Consider the following 18,842-nt stretch of genomic DNA (forward strand, 5'->3'; position numbering starts at 1 on the left):
GCATTTATGGCAAGTAGATTAGGAAGTCGTTTCCTGTTGGAAAAGCTAAAAGAGCTTCACATTATCTAGAACTAATTCATGCTGATTTATGTGGGTCAATGCAAACGAAGTCCTTGGGTGGAAGTATATACTTTTTACTATTCGTTGATGACTATAGTCGCATGAGCTGGGTTTACTTCCTACAGCATAAGTCAGAAACTTTTCAGAAGTTCCAGATTTTTAAAGCTATGGTAGAGAACCAAAGTGGCTGTCACATTAAAGTTCTTCGCACAGACAGAGGTGGCGAGTTCATATCTAAAGATTTCAATCTCTTTTGTGAAGAAGAGGGCATCCAAAGGGAATTAACAGCTCCCTACACTCCAGAACAGAATGGAATCGCTGAACGAAAAAATCGAACTATTGTGGAGATGGCAAGAAGTATGTTACAAGCAAGGAGACTTCCAAACCAATTTTGGGCCGAAGCCGTAGCAACATCTGTTTATCTATTAAACATCTCACCAACAAAGGCGGTTATGAATCGAACTCCTTATGAAGCATGGCATGGAAGGAAACCATCTGTAAGTCATTTACGAATCTTTGGTTGTGTTGCTTATGCTTTGAAACATCCTCAAACTCGTCAAAAGCTTGATGAAAAATCTGAAAAATGCATTTTCATTGGCTATTGTACTCAATCAAAGGCATATAAACTATACAACCCCGTTAGTGAAAAGATTTTAGTTAGAAGAGATGTAATATTTAATGAAAACGTGAGTTGGGATTGGAGTAAAGAACAGGAGCAGCAAAAGATTACAGTTGAAGTTTCCCCAAATGAAGAGACAAGGGTCAACTCCAGTGCATCTCCCAGTGCATCCACTGCAACACAAAGTGTGTCAAATTCATCATCTTCAGAATCACTGAACAGCAATTCCTCTCTTGAAGAACTTTCAGATGAGACACCTCCAAGGAAGTATAAATCTTTAGCTGACATATATGCATCATGTCAATTTGCTCTTACTGTTTCAGACCCTATGAATTATGAAGAAGCAATTGAAAAAGAAGACGGGAAGAAAGCCATGGCAGTAGAGATGCAGTCCTTTAACAAAGATGAAACATGGGATATGGTTGGCCTACCAAACGAAAAGTTTTATGGAGATTTACAAGAAGAGGTTTATGTAAGACCGCCAGAGGGATTCATAAAGGAAGACAAAGAAACAAAGGTATACAAGCTGAGACAGACAATGTACGGGTTAAAGCAGACATACTTACGAAGGCCTTGTCAGAAGAAAAACTCTGTACTTACATCTGCAACTTTGAATCATGGGGGAGTGTTGAGATATGATTCAAAGTATTCAAAATGAAGATATGATTTAGAGTAGTTAGATATGATTCAAATATTCAAACTACCAAGATTTGAGGAGATTGTTATTTGATTTAAGTTTATCTAGATTTCTATGATTTATTATTTCTGGTCGAGTGTATTAGCTATAAATACTGGAATTGTGTAACCCTCTAAGCATCGAGTCAGTAGACAATAATAAAGCACTGCAGCATTCATCTAATTTATCCATTCATATCTCTTTCACTATCCCTCTTTCCAACAGAAGAGGGGTGACATTGGTTGGGGAGGAGAACAAACCACCCTTCGTAAGGGTGTGGAACCCTTCCCCTAGCAGACGCATTTTAAAGCTTTAAGGGAAAGCCCAAAGAGGACAATATCTGCTAGCGGTGGATCTGGGCCGTTACAGCAGCATTCCCGTATAAAACTAATAAACGACACTGGGATTTTCAATGATTCAGATGCAATATGTAAAAGAAAAGTTGAAGCCTTTCTCAGATCACCAGAAGGTAATTAAACAAAGTAATACTTCAACTGCATCTACCAAATATTCTGATAGAATATTCTGATAGAACAGGCAGTCAAAATTGATATTACAAGTAAAAAAAACACTTGATTGAGATTCGAATCACTTTACAAGTAAGGTCCATCATGTCAAGCTTGAATGATTCTAAACATGCAATTTAAACCGTATAGAATTGCAAAGAAACTTAGTCAACAAACATGGCTTTATATAGCCTCAAAATTAAAACCCTTAACCTTCCCGGAAGTATTACAAGCATTAAAAAAAAAAAAAATCATGTAAATGGGGTAAAAAGAGATGACACTGGTAAACACAGTAGCATCCAATTCGACTCATAGTAACCATACTACCTCTCATGGCTTGCCATCTTTTGACCAAGCAAAACAAGAACTACAGCGTTTAGGTTTTTTGAGGATTTTTTTTTTTAATCAGGATTTCAAACTGAGATATGACTAAGACCATTGCACCCGCCCCGAACTTCTATAAGGGGCGTATAGGATAACTAGATCAACCAACTACCGAGTGTTGGATATTAAACTTGTTTCATACATTTATAGATACATGTATATGAGAGAATTGAAGAGTCATGAGAGTTAGATTCATTTGTACCGACATCACGAGTTCGCGAGTCACAAAATTATACCGCTTATATCCGTTGCAGTTCCCACCACAACCCAATAATATGCATCCTTGGCTTTTATCTTCAAGTTTCATGCGTTTCTCCTCCTAAATCTTTGCATATGCAACACTTCCAAATATTATGCACAAGACAGCTCAAAGATAGCCCCATTAAGCCCCATAAGGTTAAATATAAAAGCAGGCCCATGACAGCCATTAACAACAATCCTAAGTTGACAACAGCAGGTGCCTAGATTAGATTTCAGTTTTAGCACAAAAAGTAGCTTAAAAATTTGTACCTTTTTCATAGAAAACAATCCCACCAAAGAAGAATGCACAACCAAGCACCAGGAACATGTTCGACATAATTAAGGATAGTAATTATAGCTGAACAGCACGTATCATTTGACTTCAGTGCCAAAATTGATATAATCAGTTCTGTTGCAGATTCATTCTTTATGTCAGCACTGAAAATTGAACAAATAATGAATTCATTATATAACCAAATCAAAAGAAAACAGGACATACATGGGACAGTCGTGTACATTAAGCCCAGCCAACTTGAAACCTTCAAGAAAGTAATTCATGTTCTTTGAAACCTCAGTTACTAAACCAGTTGAAAAGGTTCTCCACCTCCAACCCTTCTACTCAATTATCATATATGGAAGCCACATGTAACAACAAGAATCCTTCAGTTCAAAATGAGTATCCAATTAATTTTAACCAATCTGCCAAGAGGTGGGAGAACAGAACGTGGTTTGTGCATATCTTTGTGTTGAGATTAATTCAGATGTCCAAATATTAGAGCATTAACGCAGCTGGTTAGTTTGAATATCCTATTAATACAAATCCGGGGAAACCTCAAATTGATGTATCAGCCAATGAAGAACCATATTTGTTCAAATTCAAAAGTGTACAAGAGAATCAAAACAAAAGAGAACAAATACGAAGCGTAATTCGAGGCCGAAGAAAGGAATAGATGATATGCAAACAATCTACTTCTACCATAAAGTATGAAGGTCGCCAATAAGAAGACAGAAAATTTTGGGTAAGGCCTTAGTGTTGTGTGCCGAACTGCCACACCTTCAATACTTTGATACCACTTGTTGTACTCTTAAATGCCACAACTAAAATACTCTAATACCACTTGTTGTACCGTAATGCCACAATCAAAATGTTCTGGTTCTGGTACCTAATTGTTGTATCACGTCTTGTGATCAATGATGTTCCTCATTTCCGAATACCCCAAATACCACATGGTGGTGCTTTGATACTACTTGTTGTACTCTTAAATGCCACAACCTTCAATGTTTTGATACCCCATTGTTGTAGCAGAAGCAGAAGCTCACACTCGCACACCCACAAACAAAAATTAAACAAAGAGACACAAAGATTTATGTGGTTTGAAGAGAAGAAATTCCTCTACATCCACAAGTGGTAGCCAATCACTATAACCAAAGTGTTTACAAGTGTATCTCTTACGTTCTCACACTACAAAGTCTCACAACAAAATTCCTCCCAATTGCCTCTAGGCAAATACAAAATGGCAATGACTCCTCCTCTTAAAACAATGCTAGACAAACCTTTGTATAGACATAACAATACTAATCCTCATATATGAACTAAATAAATGAGAATATGAACTAAAATAGTTATGATCCAAATGAGAGTCAATAACCAAAATAAATGAGAGTTAATATGAACTATAAACTAAATAAAATACATCTTCTAGACAAGTTACAACAATTAGTTCGTTGTGTCTTACCATAATTGGCAGTGAAAGCAGAACAAAAGAGGTTGAAGAGACTTGAAGCCAACTCAGGTGAGCAAAAATTTGGCGAAGAAAAATCCTGAACACCGAAGAAACCAAAGAACAAGGTTCGGTTGTCATCGATCGGCTACCCCGACACCAACAGGACAGGAACAAAATTTGTATGCTTTTTGAACGCAGAATTGGAATGGCGTGCAATGGAATTCGAAGAAGGTTTAGGATGATGAGCCACATTCACTCGAAAGTGAAGAGGAGCGATCGAACAGCGAATTGCTTCGAAGTTTGAAGCCATCGTCTTCTTTGGATGACTGTCGTCTCTGTGATTTTCACGTCTGTCTTTCAACCACTACGTTCGTTTATTTATTTATTTATTGAAGTTGAATGGATTAGACATTTAATATGGCAATTAGTATTTTTTTTCCCTACTAAATAAAATTTTAATTCAAATAATACGTTTGGTTCATGAAAGTAATGAATTTAAGATTTTTAAATTGGGTAACAATTTTAGTGGGAAAAAAAAAAATCCATCTAAGTTAGGTATTAATTTTTATTTTGTATTTGTAATTAATAGGTAGGTTCGAATCCAAATCAAATTATTAATTTAAAATTTAGTGAAACTTGGGGATGGAGAATTACTTTTCAACGAGATAATTTCACGGTTTACAATTTTATAGATGCTCAAAAGTAGAGGAGTCATGATTATGTTTATCCGAGGCGTGTTACCCACAGCCACGTATCACTTTATTGCTTTCTTTTACTGATACCAACTATCACAATCGCACTTTTCTTGACAGCGGATTTAGCAATTGTGCGATACTTACTCTCAACATTGAGCGAACAAGCTAACTTAGGATCACGTCACCTACGTCCGGACAACATATGCTCAAGCCCCTGAACTTGATTGCTACATATGCTGAAGCATCACCTACAATGGTCTCAATTGTTGATAATCAAAGATTACTATGGGTTCTATAATAGAAATTTGAATGTGATCTCAATTGCTCGTCTTTTATCTGAGTATCTCATGTCCACCAACTTTCATTTTGACCCGTCTCGTTACGGGAGATGTGGCAACGATAAGAAATGACAATTATAACCTTGAACAGTGACCACAAGGCCAAGAAATATTTGACACAAAACCAAAAAGGATAAAGTAGTAGAAAGATTAGGTTTTTGAAAGTTAAAAAATTTGGACAAAAAATAAGGGAGGTGGAACTCTTCTCTTCTTTTTTAGCTCCAACCACCACCTACAAAATCTCTCTTTCCGACAACCTTTGTGGGAATCATGAGGAGAAGGAAAATGCAACATATTCCAACAGCTTTTCTCATCTGCCACATCTCTACTCTAACCACAATGACAACAGAAAATCACCCGTAAAAACGAAATGAAACGAAGAGAAACAAAATGTGAGCGAGCCTATGCTACGCCTACTTCACAACAGATTCGACAACGGATCTACACGGTTTCGGTGCCTTTTACAGAAACAAACATGAAAGAGGAGATGTGTATCTATTCTCCATGCTCTATATCTGCACATTAGGGTATTGAAGTGCCACAGAACAAAATTACATACCAAAAAGAGAGGGAAGAATCATTTACAAGTTACCAGCATGGAGTTGACAACATGCATTATAATACGAATGCCAGTGAGCTCAACGGGAGAGATCGTTGACAAGGTCCGTTGATGGTTCAAAATCTGATACACCTGTTCAAAGATGGGTCGTACGTGCATTGCTATCATTGGATCTGTGGGATTAACGGCTGCAGCCACGTCTGTCATCCATCCAATTTTCCGGGATCTATCCTTGTTGATATCACAGGCTAATTGTTGCAGAAGTGACAGCAGTACTCCTTGACTCAAAGCAAGGGGATTTGCCAGAATGGCCCTAAGGTCAACCTGCCAAACAATACAATATATCTTCCTAGTTTAGTGGTTGAAGTGCTCAGAATCAGTAGTTACCCACTGCGGTTTACATTCATAGCAAGATGATCAAAATTAGTGAAGAAACAGATGCAAGACCACTAACTATGGGATAGCCAGAAAAAGGATCCATCATTCGTTAAGCTTGTAATGGCCTATACAGTCCTAAAACTGACCATACTTTCCAGAACAAACATTTGTAATCAAAAGAAGGCGGTCAACATGGTAACGACGGTAACAACGGAAGAAAAACAAATCTTTGAAGAGGATTCTAGAAGAAGGAATACACAAGAAATATTGAAAAAACAACCACAAGGTGACATCGCACGAACCTAAAAACATAAGCATGCAAAAATCAGTCACTCCATACATTACCTGAGAACATAACCAAGAGACAATATTCACATCACTTCTCTGTAAAGCAGTGGTGAAAGCTTCCTCATATTTCCTTTCAGATAACAGTCTCGACAGTTCTTTGGTAGGATCCAAAGGAACCTCAACCTAGTGCATGCGTTGAGAATACATGAGACCAGGCCAGTAGGTGAAATACAAGGAAGAAAAGTAAAAAGAGTAAACCTTCTCATGGAGAGCACCCAATGGTCCATTGCTTAGTTGGGTAACCAAAGGATTCATTGAACTAGCATTTGCTCCAGCAGTTGCTAGGGCTATCAGTTTTCTTTGGCCTTCAGCCAATTCTCCACTCAAGGACTGTGCCATTGTCGATGCTGAATTTATTGCATCCTGTATTCGATGCTTAAATTAGTTCACGGGTGGAAAAAGCAGCAAACAAACAATAATTAATAAAAATAAGGTGATTGTAGAAGGTGCCAAATCATGCTAATCAAATATCATCGTCTTCAACCTTCAAATGTACCTAACAATTCAACTTGGGTTGAACCAGATACATGAAAATCCAAGGAACTTCAAATAAACCCACCATCCAGATATGCAAAGAAAATCTTAAGTGTTGTGTGGACTTATCTAACATAAAATCCAAAATATGACTTCGTTTATGTCCAGCATGGACCTACAAAACAGGATTTATCTATGAATTATAGCTAGAACTGATCCTTTTTGCATGCAGAGCAGATGGATAAAGTCCACCCATCCTTAGAGAGCTAACTACCAATTAATTTTACAGATCATAAGCATAATAGACAGATAACCATTTCCCATACTGCTCCAAAGTTTTAAAAACATCATGTCATAACTTGATTAGCATATTACTCACAAGGCCGTAAGACGAAAGATAAGCTTCACCATAATAAAAAAGTGAAACATGGGATTATAACTGGGAGTAAATTATATTCTATCAAGAATGTCAGCTCAGCAATTGTACCCTCAAAGCAAGTGCCAATGAAGAATGTGAGGAGTCGAAGTGCTGCTGAGCTGCAGCTGAGTGTTCAACCAGTCCTTTCTGGAAGGTAGAATCTACTTGCTCAAACATGGCTTTGCACGACATTTCAAAGGCAGGAATTACTGATGCTTCGAAACTAGATTTTAGTGCATCCTGCATAAGAAGATTATTATTCTAACCAAAATTCTCAACAACCAAGACCTGCAAAGAAATATTATCAATGAATTATAGAGACGATGGCTTATTAAAAATTAACAAAACCTGAAGAGCTTGCTTGCCGGAGGTTTGAAACTGTGCTTGGATTTGCCTAGCAACAGTTGCTTCAAGCTTTGAGTTGACAGCTTTCTCTAGTTGACTTACTGCCTTGTCGCCTACTCCTCTCTACATCACACAAGCCATGAATAAGGTCCCATGATGAGAACAAAAAAGAGAAGAGTCTGCATGCAAATAAATTCAAACCTGGAAGGAATCAATGATGGCAGAAGAAATTGTTTTCTCAATAGCTGGTGTTATTGTGCGAGCCACAGCAGGTCCAATGGTAGACATTTCCTTCTTCAGAGCTTTCTCTAAAAAGGCAGGCAAGTCCTTGTTTACAAAGTTTGCAACAAGACTAGATATCTTTTGAGTATTATCACGTAATAATTTCTCATTTTTAGCACTCTCTTCCTGAATCCGGGCCAATAATGCATCAGCATTCGCTTTCAAGGCCTTTTCCATGCTCCGTCCAAGAGCTGCCTCCAGCCTTTTACCTTCTTTAGTAACTGGAACTGCAAGTGTCGTCTGCATCTGCTTTTGCATTTCTTTCTGAGTGCTCATTATCTATACAAAAGTATTTGAAATTATTAACCAATACAATTAGACAGGCCAAATGGCCATCTAGAGTACAACTCTGTGCTAAAAGATCTACTAATCCTAACCTGATTCAACGTATCTTGAATGGCCAGTAAAGGAGGAAAAGCAGCTTCAGGTGGAAGAAGGCTTGAACTACCGCAAGGTTCAGTGGAAGATTCATTAGAATTGAAAGCACTGGAAGATTGGGAAACCAAGCCTAAGGCTTGAGAATTTTTCCCCTTGTTCTTTTTCCCCTTTGTATTAGGAGTTGGAATTTGAAGAGTTGTTGATATAGATGATTCCGAAACCTTTTCCGACACATCTTTGGCAGATGTTCTATCACCCTCACCAGTTTGGGAGTCTTCCTCTGAGTTTATTGTATTAGCATCAACTTGTGGAGATTCCTCAATGATATAAGTTTCAGATGATAGTGTACTACACTCTCGAGCCACTTCCATACCAAGATCTGAAGCTTGTGAGCAGAAAATTTTTTCCTTGTTCTCCGGAGAAAGGTTTTGAGGCTCACCTCTACGACCATATTCACCATTCTGAGGAGACTTCATTTCTACCTCTTTAACCTCCATCTCTGTATCTTCAACGTCATTGTTAACCACTACGTCCTGGATATTTGTCTCTCCCTCACTCTTACCTTCAGTGACATTCGTTGTTTCAGAGGAAGAAACAGCCATCAGTATCTCAGAGGGGGTAATAAGATGAGTTGGATGCTTAAACACAATCGGAGGATTTAGGACATTAGACAGATCTTCCCGTGCAATTTTCTCCTCAATGATTCTGGACTCATCATCCAGGGAAGACACTTCCGACAAATTTGTGTGAATGGCATCCATTTGTCGATTGACTGAAAAGTCATTACCACGTCGGTCACCAGCATGATCACTAACTGCAGTAATAGGCTCAAAGGAAACCACTGGACTTCTAAAACCAGACAGATTTCTAGACAAGCGTGGGCTCAAAGGAAGAGGAGGTGATGCAGTAGAGACAATGTCTGTGTTACTAGCTACAGGTGACAGTGTAGCAGGTTTAGATTCCGTATTTGCAATGGATGCGGCATCCTGAGAAGTGGTGCTTGCAGGATATCTTTCTGCAGTAGCACTTTCAGAGCCATTGACTAGCACTGAACCCCTGGGTGTGGAACTAGTGAAGGGTGTGTCAGTTGGCTTGCTCCCAGATGGAAACAAGGCAGCCAGTCCTTCAACCCCAGCAGAATCTTGTGAAACATTAGAATCTGCCTTTTCTAACACCACATTGTCCAATGGTGGGGGTAAGCACTGAGATAAGTCTAAAGCATACTGCTGTATTGCTTGTGTTTGTACGCAATAGACCTGGACAATATGTGTTAGACGGTCTAATATTTCACTCGTTCCAGTAAAACTTAAAATCGGCATCGTGACAGTAAACTCTGCTATATAATCCATCCGTGTCGAGGCTGGATTAAGACCATAATCTAAGTGAATTGCATATATAGCATTCTTCTTAGCATTAGCAAGCAAAAGAAGGCCAGCTGGAGATAATGCTACAATTTGATTAAAGAAAGCCTCTTCAACTTGACTTTCAGCTGAACTCTTCAGTTCCAGGGTCTGGGTGCATTTCCATGATTCGGCATCACTAGGAAGCAGCCAACCTTCCTCGCTTGCAGATGACCATATTTTCACTTCCCAATTTAGAGGCCCCTATCAAGAGTTTAAAACGAGAGAAAATGCTTAGCCAGCTTAAAATTAGGGAAAGCACGGACAATCAATCAACCAAATTGAAGGAATAAAAAAGAGGTTCTTGTATTACTTACAGCTGTTATGAGTATAATGTGATCTGGTCGATTAGGAGCAGTCAAGAAAGTAGCTGCATTAACTGGTTGGCCGTCATGAGGTCTCAAAACCAGCAAAGGTGATGCCTTGCGATCTTCCCAGATTTTGATCTATAATGTACATACACATACAAAAAAGAAAGAAACCATAAAGCAGTTTTCTGAAAGTAAACATCCATGACCATTGTCTTCAGAAAATAGATAATATAATGTATTAATTTCCAAAACATAATAGCAAAATAAAAATCAGAAGATTTGAGACAAGAAAAGGGGGAAAAAGAACTGTGCAAATAAAACATTTACATGGAAAATACATGTTCTGAACACTATGCTACATGAAAACAGAACACTATGCTGCAAAACATCTACATGGGAAAATAATACTTAATTGGTAAACATAAAAGTAAAGGACAATATTTTCTTCAGTTCTTTGTGAAAATACTTGTCAATTTCAGCAAGTATTTACAAAATGAATAAATCACAAAGAGAACTTGTCAAATAAACAAGTTCAGAACTTCAACAGGATAAGTACTAACCGTTCCATCCATAGAAGCAGAAACCAATCGAGAAGTCATCCACTGGCACATGGACAACTCAGTCACTTCTCCATCATGCTTACCAACAAGCTGGACGCCATCAATCAACTTATCAAGAGAAAATTTGATAGGAGCTTCGGCAGAAAAGCTTTCACCCTTCCCAACTTTTGTTGTGTCAATCCTCAGAACAGACTTCCCAAATCCAACAACCAAAACTTCCTATACAAATTCAGACAACATTCATGTATGGAGGTTGAGCAACTGTACAATGATGATTAATTATAAACCATAAAGAAAACTAATTATGAATCAAGGCTAATATGGGTGTTTGCATTAAAATAATTATTGCCTGTTTGTGACAATGCCAGCAAACTCGTGGATGAACAATTTCCCCCTCTCCTCCTTCCATATGAAGGGAGATAACAACTTTCCCAGTGATTTGTGGCTTAGTTTCTTCATCAGGGCCCTCAGAAATCTTCCAAACATAAACTCGTCCACCTACGTCAACACTGAATAAAAGAAATATGCCATAACCCAGTTAAAACAGTGGGGCAGGGGGGGAGGATTTTAGTTTTATTATGGAAAACTGCCTTCCAAAAAGAGAGTAAAAGAGGCCCATAAAACAATAATCCAAGCAGATACAAAATTAAGTTTGGGATGCAGTGTATAATTACCTAGCCAAAAGATGAACATCTTCCGCAAAGAATGCCATGTCAGTGACCCTCTGCGTGAATAAGACATTATTGAGAATTTGGGAAGGAAGGATGAAGATAAGTGAGGAAGAGGATTTTACCAGTCACAATTTACCGTAACCCAGTTGAATGATAAGAATGCAACACAAGTGTAAAATAGAAGAATAATAACAATAATACGAAAAACACCATGGAATCGAGGACAGATATAAAAAGGGCTTAGGTAAAGTAGATTAATTGTCCATCTACTTAGAATTTAATATCCTACAAATTTCCATCCAACAAAATGTGTAAAAATAGCCAAATGTGGCAAGCAAACTGACACAAACACTCACAGATATTAAAAAGTAATAAAAAAAAAAGAAACCAATATTTTACAGAAAAGCCAAATCGAGGAATCAAGGCCACCTAATATCTCCAACGTTGGAATTTGATTCTAAGAGAATGTTAGATAGAAGTTTTCATCATAGATAGGGTACATTATAGAATAGACTACATTAGTATGAAGCTAAATAAAAATAATTGGTAATATAAACTAGTTCAAAGTAAGGGTCGAAGTTAGGACTAGGAGAGGAACAATGATCATGGGCTACAGAGATAATTGCTTGAGTTAGTTCCAAGAAACTACAGCAGGTGGAGAGTTCTAACCTGCCAATAAACAAAAACTTCAAATGGATACACTCACATTAAGTGAACCAAAATTTTGGTTTTTTTTTTCCTCGGAGGAAGAGGGATTACGGATAGGTCCAAATGAAAACACTGGAGAGTCTATGATCTGTGGAATGGATTTGTTTTAGGCAAGTGAAGCTAGTGATGGGATACCATAAACATAATAAGGGTGCGCCCAAATTAGCAGATTACATAGAGAAAGTATCTTGCATACGAATAACAGCCCCAAGGCACCGTATAGTCAAGCTTTGCACTAGCTGCTTCTGAAGTATTCAATGTTTGCTCCTTTCAAGTGGTCAAAAGAGGCTAGGGATAGAAAGCAACCTAGAATGTAGGACTAACCTTTCTGGTTATCACTAGACGGAACCATGACTTCAATTTCCATCATATAACACAAGTGTTTAAAGGTAAGAACAGCCAATCAAGTTCTTGAAGCTGTCAACTAACAAGCAAGGGAACCCCACTGGTGGGAAAAAGATTAGATAACGTCATGCCCAGTTCTTTACCCTAGCATATCTCTTATACTTGCGTCAATTTCAATGGAAAAAAATTCTAAGCAGCGATGACAAAGTGATGGAGACACTTTTTTTTATCAACGCTTTGAAGTCCTAGAAGTTTAAAGAGTTAGTTTATGGCCAAATTTTTTTTATCGTGGCAAGGTCTCTAGTTGAACTTTTTCAAGGATGTGCCCTATTATAAACCTATAACAGAAGATATACTCACATTTGTTAAGACAGGATTGGGACTGAAACAAACTTCTGCCGCTTCTCTTGGAGCTCTTGCTCAAACCATTTTGCATCTATTTATCCTCCTATACTAACTCTAATTGGAGCACCTTCTCGTTAGCTCCAGTAGGTTGCCTCTTGGTAAATCTCCATACATCAAATGGGGTTACTTGTTTACGACGGAAATATTAAAAAGTAACTATTGTAATATTCCAAGTATTACAATGTAAAACAATGATCAATGAAAAACCAGCAAAATGATAGATCCCCAAGCAAGCAACGAAGCAATTCATTCAAATTAAAAGAACAAAGAAACAAAAGTTGTAAGCCAAACCTTTTCATGGCCTCGAAACAAAGATCTTAGCGCGGTATTGATATTAAGAACTCGAATGTTCCCCTGTTTCAATCCATAGCATATATATGTCTTGTTGACCGCAATTTGACGCCCCAGCACAAGCTGAGGATCTGAACCATATTTGGTAATAGGCGTCACTTCGAGCTGTGGCTGGATCTCTCCTTGCAACCTAACATTCACATCATACACCACATGATCACCGATCAAATGCCGGCCTTTAGGAAGCTTACTACTCGGCATTCGAACCGGCCCGGTAGGAGAAATGCCAGGATTAACCCCCTGTATCATGGGAATGGTAGTCATGATGGGAATATTAGGAGGCGCTGAAGATTCAGGAATGCCCGAGGAAGGAGACGGCATCGAAGCCAATGGAGCAGGGGGAAGAGGGAGTTGTTCGAGATTAGAACCAGGGGCTCTAATCATCGCCATTATCCGAGCACCAGAGCTCTGCGCCGGATTGTTCTGCGGGACGCCGACGTTGACCGGAGGAGGAGAAGGCTGAAGCGGCGGCGTGGGATAAGAAAGAGAGCGCTGATGGTGAAGATTAGAGAACTGGTCCTGAGAGTACGGAACTTGATTGGGAAGATGAGGAGAATGATAGGGATGATGAAATGGGGCGTTCTGAAGTGGGTAAGAGAAAGGACCAGTGGGAGGAGGGTAAGAGGAAGAAGGAGGCGGAAATGGCGATGAATTCAAAAGGGTAGGGTTTTGGGAGGTCGGCGGAGGGTTGGAAATGGTGGGTTTAAAGAATTTCTGGACATCAAATGGTGGATTCGTTGGATTTGGATTTGGATTCCCAGTGGAAGCCATGAAGAATCAGCTGAATTGCGCAAAACCCAGATCTGCAACTCCCCGATATCAGACGAATCCGGATGATTTTGGTATCAATTTTTGGAGTGGGAAGAATCTGGAGAACAGAAACGGCGCGCGATCTGAGAAGGAGAGACAAAAAAGAAATGAAGAAAGGGAAAGAGAGAGAGAAACGAGGGGTATCGAAATTGGTATCTTGAGAAACCCAGAAGACCAGAAGAAGTGAAGAGCCAAAGACCGGAGAGACCAGGATTATATACCCGATGAAGATGGGAAGAGAAAATGGAAAATAAGTAAATAAATAAATAAATAAAATACTTTTTTTTTTCTTTTTTTTTTTCAAATTATTTGATTTTGGCCGCCAATAATATTAAAAAATCGGACCATAGGGTCCGTCAATACTTAATTATTTTATCCAAATAAATAAACCAATCAAATTAAATTAGTTCCAATTAATTGAATTATTTATTTAATTTTTTATTTTTAATAAAAATATAATGTTAATTTGTATAATATTTATTTATTCTTTTCTCAAATATTTAATTAAAATTTATCATTATTTCAATATAAATTAGTTCGTCATTACCGATGAACAAATCTGTTTGGAAACAAAAGAGCACAAGAAATATCTATGTAATCCATTGTACTAAGACTCAAAAGATCATTAAAGGACTAAAAATTAAAACTAAAAAACGTGTCAAGAAGGCTTAACTTAAGCAATCACTCTAAAAATGAAGAATTTTTGCTTATCAAATTAGCTAGATGTTGAAAATTTAGTAGGGTTATACAGTCGATACTAATTTACTTAGAACTATGCCAGTTTTCGACAATTATATGTTCTATTTTAATATTGTGAATATTATAGCAAAATCTCACAAATTCATTTTTGTAATGGGTTCTCAGTACTTTTATAACAATCAAAATACTTACAAATTTCTCTTTAAAGCTCTTAAAATAGAATTATTTTTCTCTTGAGTTCAAAAAAGATAAGAAGCTCATCTAGCTTAGTTGGTAGAGTGCAAGGCTCTTAACCTTTGGTGGTAGGTTCAAGCCCTATGGTGGAAATTTTATCTTATTTGTGTTTTAGATTTTATTTTGCTCCAATCGGCCCCTGGTGGTGGACTCCTAGGCTTGAGTTCTAAAAAAACTAAAAGCTTGTCTAGCTTAGTTGGTAAAGTGCAAAGCTCTTAATCTTATGATCATGGGTTCAAGCCCCCCGGTGGATGATTATTTTGTTTGTGTTTTAAATTTTATTTTGCTTTAATTGGCCCCGTGGTGGCTAGGCTTGAGTTCCAAAGAGACCAAAAGCTTGTCTAGCTCAATTGGTAGAGCGCAAGGCTCTTAACTTTGTGGTCGTGGGTTTGAGCTCCGTAGTCGGCGATTGTCTTGTTTGTGTTTCAAATTTTATTTTGCTTCAATCGGCCCCCTGATGGTGGATTGCTAGGTTTGAGTTCCAAAGTTGGTAGAGCGCAAGGCTCTTAACCTTTCGGCATTGGCCCAATCGGCCCCCTGGTGGTGGATTGCTAGGTTTGAGTTCCAAAGTTGTCTCTTAACCTTTCGGCCCCTGGTGGTGGATTGCTAGGTTTGAGTTCCAAAGTTGGCTCTTAACCTTTCGGCCCCTAGAGCGCAAGGCTCTTAACCTTTCGGCCCCCTGGTGGTGGATTGCTAGGTTTGAGTTCCAAAGTTAGCTCTTAACCTTTCGGCCCTTAGAGCGCAAGGCTCTTAACCTTTCGGCCCCCCGGTGGTGGACTGTTGGTAGAGCGCAAGGCTCTTAACCTTTCGGCCCCCCGGTGGTGGTGGACTGTTGGTAGAGCGCAAGGCTCTTAACCTTTCGGCCCCCCGGTGGTGGTGGACTGTTGGTAGAGCGCAAGGCTCTTAACCTTTCGGCCCCCCGGTGGTGGTGGACTGTTGGTAGAGCGCAAGGCTCTTAACCTTTCGGCCCCCCGGTGGTGGTGGACTGTTGGTAGAGCGCAAGGCTCTTAACCTTTCGGCCCCCCGGTGGTGGTGGACTGTTGGTAGAGCGCAAGGCTCTTAACCTTTCGGCCCCCCGGTGGTGGTGGACTGTTGGTAGAGCGCAAGGCTCTTAACCTTTCGGCCCCCTGGTGGTGGACTATTAGGCTTGAGTTTCAAAAAAACCAAAAGCCTGTCTAACTCAGTTGGTAGAGTGCAAGGCTCTTAACCTTGTGGTTGTGTGTTTGAGCCCCACGATGGGCTAGATTTTATTTTGCTTCAATCGGCCCCCTGGTGGTGGACTACTAGGCTTGAGTTCCAAAGAAATCAAAAGCCCGTCTAGCTCAGTTGGTAGAGCGTAAGGCTCTTAACCTTGTGGTTGTGGGTTTGAGTCCCACGATGGGCGATTATCTTATTTGTGTTTCAAATTTTATTTTGCTTCAATCGGCCCCGTGCTAGGACTGCTAGGCTTGAGTTCTGAAGAGACCAAAAGCCCGTCTAGCTCGTGGGTTTGAGCTCCACAGTGGCGTAGTTGAACTACCAATACAATTTATGAATGCCTTATTTTCTTCGATTTATATTTAATAGCATGCCTTGAACTACCCATACAATTTATGAATGCTTCATTTTCTTCAATTTATATTTAATAGCATTTATTAATAGTTTGTATGAATGCCTTATTTTCTTCCATTTGTATTTAATAGCATTTATTAATGATTTGTAGTTGACCTTATTTTCTTCGATTTATATTTAATAGCATGCCTTGAACTACCCATACAATTTATGAATGCCTCATTTTCTTCAATTTATATTTAATAGCATTTATTAATAGTTTGTATAAATGCCTTATTTTCTTCCATTTGTATTTAATAGCATTTATTAATGATTTGTAGTTGGTGGTTGAACCTTATTATGTTAGGGTTATTTTTTGGGCCTATTTAAAGGCATGTAATATTCATTTGTTGAATACAGAAAAAGCCTTTGTGTTTTCTTGATACCCTTATGGTGTTATTCTTTTTCAAACCTTGCTTTGGTTTGATGTTTAAACCGATTCATTGAATTAGTTTTGATCAAGCTAATTCTGGAGTGAATTGTCTTGGTATCTAAGAGTGACCATCATAGATTCCAAGTTCGATCTAAGAGTCATTCATCTTCTAACCAGCTCTTGGTTGGAATCAATCCGTTAAGTTAGCTTTCTCTGTGAGCGTTTTGCAAGGATTCTAGAAGGACCTCTAGCTTTGCAAATTCCAGCATTGTAGGCGCTTATCAAATTATCTTGTTTGTGTTTTAGATTTTATTTTAAAGAAACCAAAAGCTTGTTTAGCTCATTTGGTAGAGCGCAAGGCTCTTAATTGGTCCCCTGGTTAAGCTTAGTTGGTAAAGTGCAAGGCTCTTAACATAGTGGTCGTGGGTTTGAGCCCAACGGTGAGCGATTATCTTGTTTGTGTTTCAAAAGCCCGTCTAGCTCAGTTGTTAGAGTGCAAGGCTCTTAACTTTGTGATTGTGGGTTCGAGCCCCATGGTGGGCGATTATCTTGTTTGTGTTTCAGATTTTATTTTGCTCCAATCGGCCCTCTGGTGGTGGACTACTAGGCTTGAGTTCCAAAGAAACAAAAAGCCCGTTTAGCTTAGTTGGTAGAGTGCAAGGCTCTTAACTTTGTGGTCGTGGGTTTGAGCCCTACTGTGGGCGATTATTTGTTTGTGTTTTAGACTTTATTTTGCTTCAATCGGCCCCTGGGAGTGGACTGCTAGGCTTCGAAACCAAAAGCCCGTCTAGCAGTTCGTAGAGTGGATTGTTAGGCTTGAGTTTCAAAGAGATCAAAAGTTCATTTAGCTCAGTTGACAGAGTGCAAGGCTCTTAACCTTATAGTCGATGGTTTGAACCCCACAATAGGCTATTATCTTATTTGTGTTTTAGATTTCATTTTGCTCCAATCGGCCCCCTGGTGGTAGACTAGTAAGCTTGAGTTTTAAAGAGACCAAAAGCCCGTTTAGCTCAGTTGGTAGAGCGCAAGACTCTTAACTTTGTGGTTGTGGGTTTGAGCCTCAGAGTGGGCGATTATTTGATTGTGGGTTGCTAGGCTTGAGTTTCAAACAGACCAAAGCTCGTCTAGCTCAGTTCGTAGAGCGCAAGGCTATTAAGCAGCTTGTGGTCGTGGTTATTTTGCTTCAATCGGCCCCCTGGTGGTGGACTGCGATTATCTTGTTTGTGTTTAAGATTTTATTCTGTTTCAATCGGCCCCCTGGTGGGACTGCGATTATCTTGTTTGTGTTTCAGATTTTATTTTGCTTCAATCACCCCCTGGTGGTGGACTGCGATTATCTTGTTTGTGTTTTAAATTTTATTTTACTTCAATCGGCCCCTGGTGGTGGACTGCGATTATCTTGTTTGTGTTTAAGATTTTATTCTGTTTCAATCGGCCCCCTGGTGGGACTGCGATTATCTTGTTTGTGTTTCAGATTTTATTTTGCTTCAATCACCCCCTGGTGGTGGACTGCGATTATCTTGTTTGTGTTTTAAATTTTATTTTACTTCAATCGGCCCCTGGTGGTGGACTGCGATTATCTTGTTTGTGTTTAAGATTTTATTCTGCTTCAATCGGCCCCCTGGTGGTGGACTGCGATTATCTTGTTTGTGTTGGGTTTTATGTCCTAAAACTCATAGTTTGTAAACAAAAAGATATTCTATTTTCAATAAATTTATTATTGTTGTTTATTCAGTAAAGATTGTTATTGAATAAAGTGAACTTTACGATCATTAATCTAAATCCAATAAACTAAGAACACTCTGGCTATAGTATGATTACTTGAACTATATGTAGAGACATAAGAGTGGATCAAGTTCAAGTATATAGTCAAAATGATCTATAGTATAAGGATAAGGCTGAGTACCTTATTCTGGGGACACTATGGATGCGGCCCACTTTTGTATATGATATAAACAATG

The 18,842-nt window shown here is 38.8% G+C and overlaps 1 protein-coding gene and 3 non-coding genes across 4 annotated transcripts; 3 read left to right on the forward strand and 1 right to left on the reverse strand.

Moving 5' to 3' along the window:
- Positions 1 to 5,616: 5,616 nt before the first annotated feature.
- Positions 5,617 to 14,203, reverse strand: LOC111810752 (enhancer of mRNA-decapping protein 4). The gene is made up of 12 exons (XM_023697524.1): positions 13,116 to 14,203; positions 11,370 to 11,419; positions 11,045 to 11,204; positions 10,696 to 10,914; positions 10,142 to 10,270; positions 8,424 to 10,028; positions 7,966 to 8,325; positions 7,768 to 7,887; positions 7,489 to 7,659; positions 6,726 to 6,890; positions 6,525 to 6,650; positions 5,617 to 6,125 (listed from the first exon to the last, which is right to left on the reverse strand). Exons 1-12 carry the CDS (start codon positions 13,944 to 13,946, stop codon positions 5,820 to 5,822), a joined length of 4,242 nt encoding a protein of 1,413 aa, XP_023553292.1. The 5' UTR covers positions 13,947 to 14,203; the 3' UTR covers positions 5,617 to 5,819.
- A 2,026-nt stretch (positions 14,204 to 16,229) lies between these two features.
- Positions 16,230 to 16,302, forward strand: TRNAK-CUU. The gene has a single exon. It is a non-coding gene; the product is annotated as a tRNA-Lys (tRNA).
- A 1,049-nt stretch (positions 16,303 to 17,351) lies between these two features.
- TRNAK-CUU lies at positions 17,352 to 17,424 on the forward strand. Its single transcript has one exon. It is a non-coding gene; the product is annotated as a tRNA-Lys (tRNA).
- Positions 17,425 to 17,512: 88 nt separating this feature from the next.
- TRNAK-CUU lies at positions 17,513 to 17,585 on the forward strand. The gene has a single exon. It is a non-coding gene; the product is annotated as a tRNA-Lys (tRNA).
- Positions 17,586 to 18,842: the final 1,257 nt, after the last annotated feature.

The sequence above is a fragment of the Cucurbita pepo genome, chromosome LG14, assembly GCF_002806865.2.
Source record: "Cucurbita pepo subsp. pepo cultivar mu-cu-16 chromosome LG14, ASM280686v2, whole genome shotgun sequence".
Taxonomy (NCBI): Eukaryota; Viridiplantae; Streptophyta; class Magnoliopsida; order Cucurbitales; family Cucurbitaceae; genus Cucurbita; species Cucurbita pepo.

Excerpts from the sequence above, each read along its gene's own strand:
- LOC111810752 (XM_023697524.1), bottom strand. The coding sequence starts at position 13,946 with ATGGCTTCCACTGGGAATCCAAATCCAAATCCAACGAATCCACCATTT. Across the intron at positions 11,205-11,369 it reads GATGTTCATCTTTTGGCTAG|TGTTGACGTAGGTGGACGAG; the intron begins GTAATTATACAC and ends TCTTTTATTCAG. Across the intron at positions 6,126-6,524 it reads TCTCTTGGTTATGTTCTCAG|GTTGACCTTAGGGCCATTCT; the intron begins GTAATGTATGGA and ends ATTGTTTGGCAG.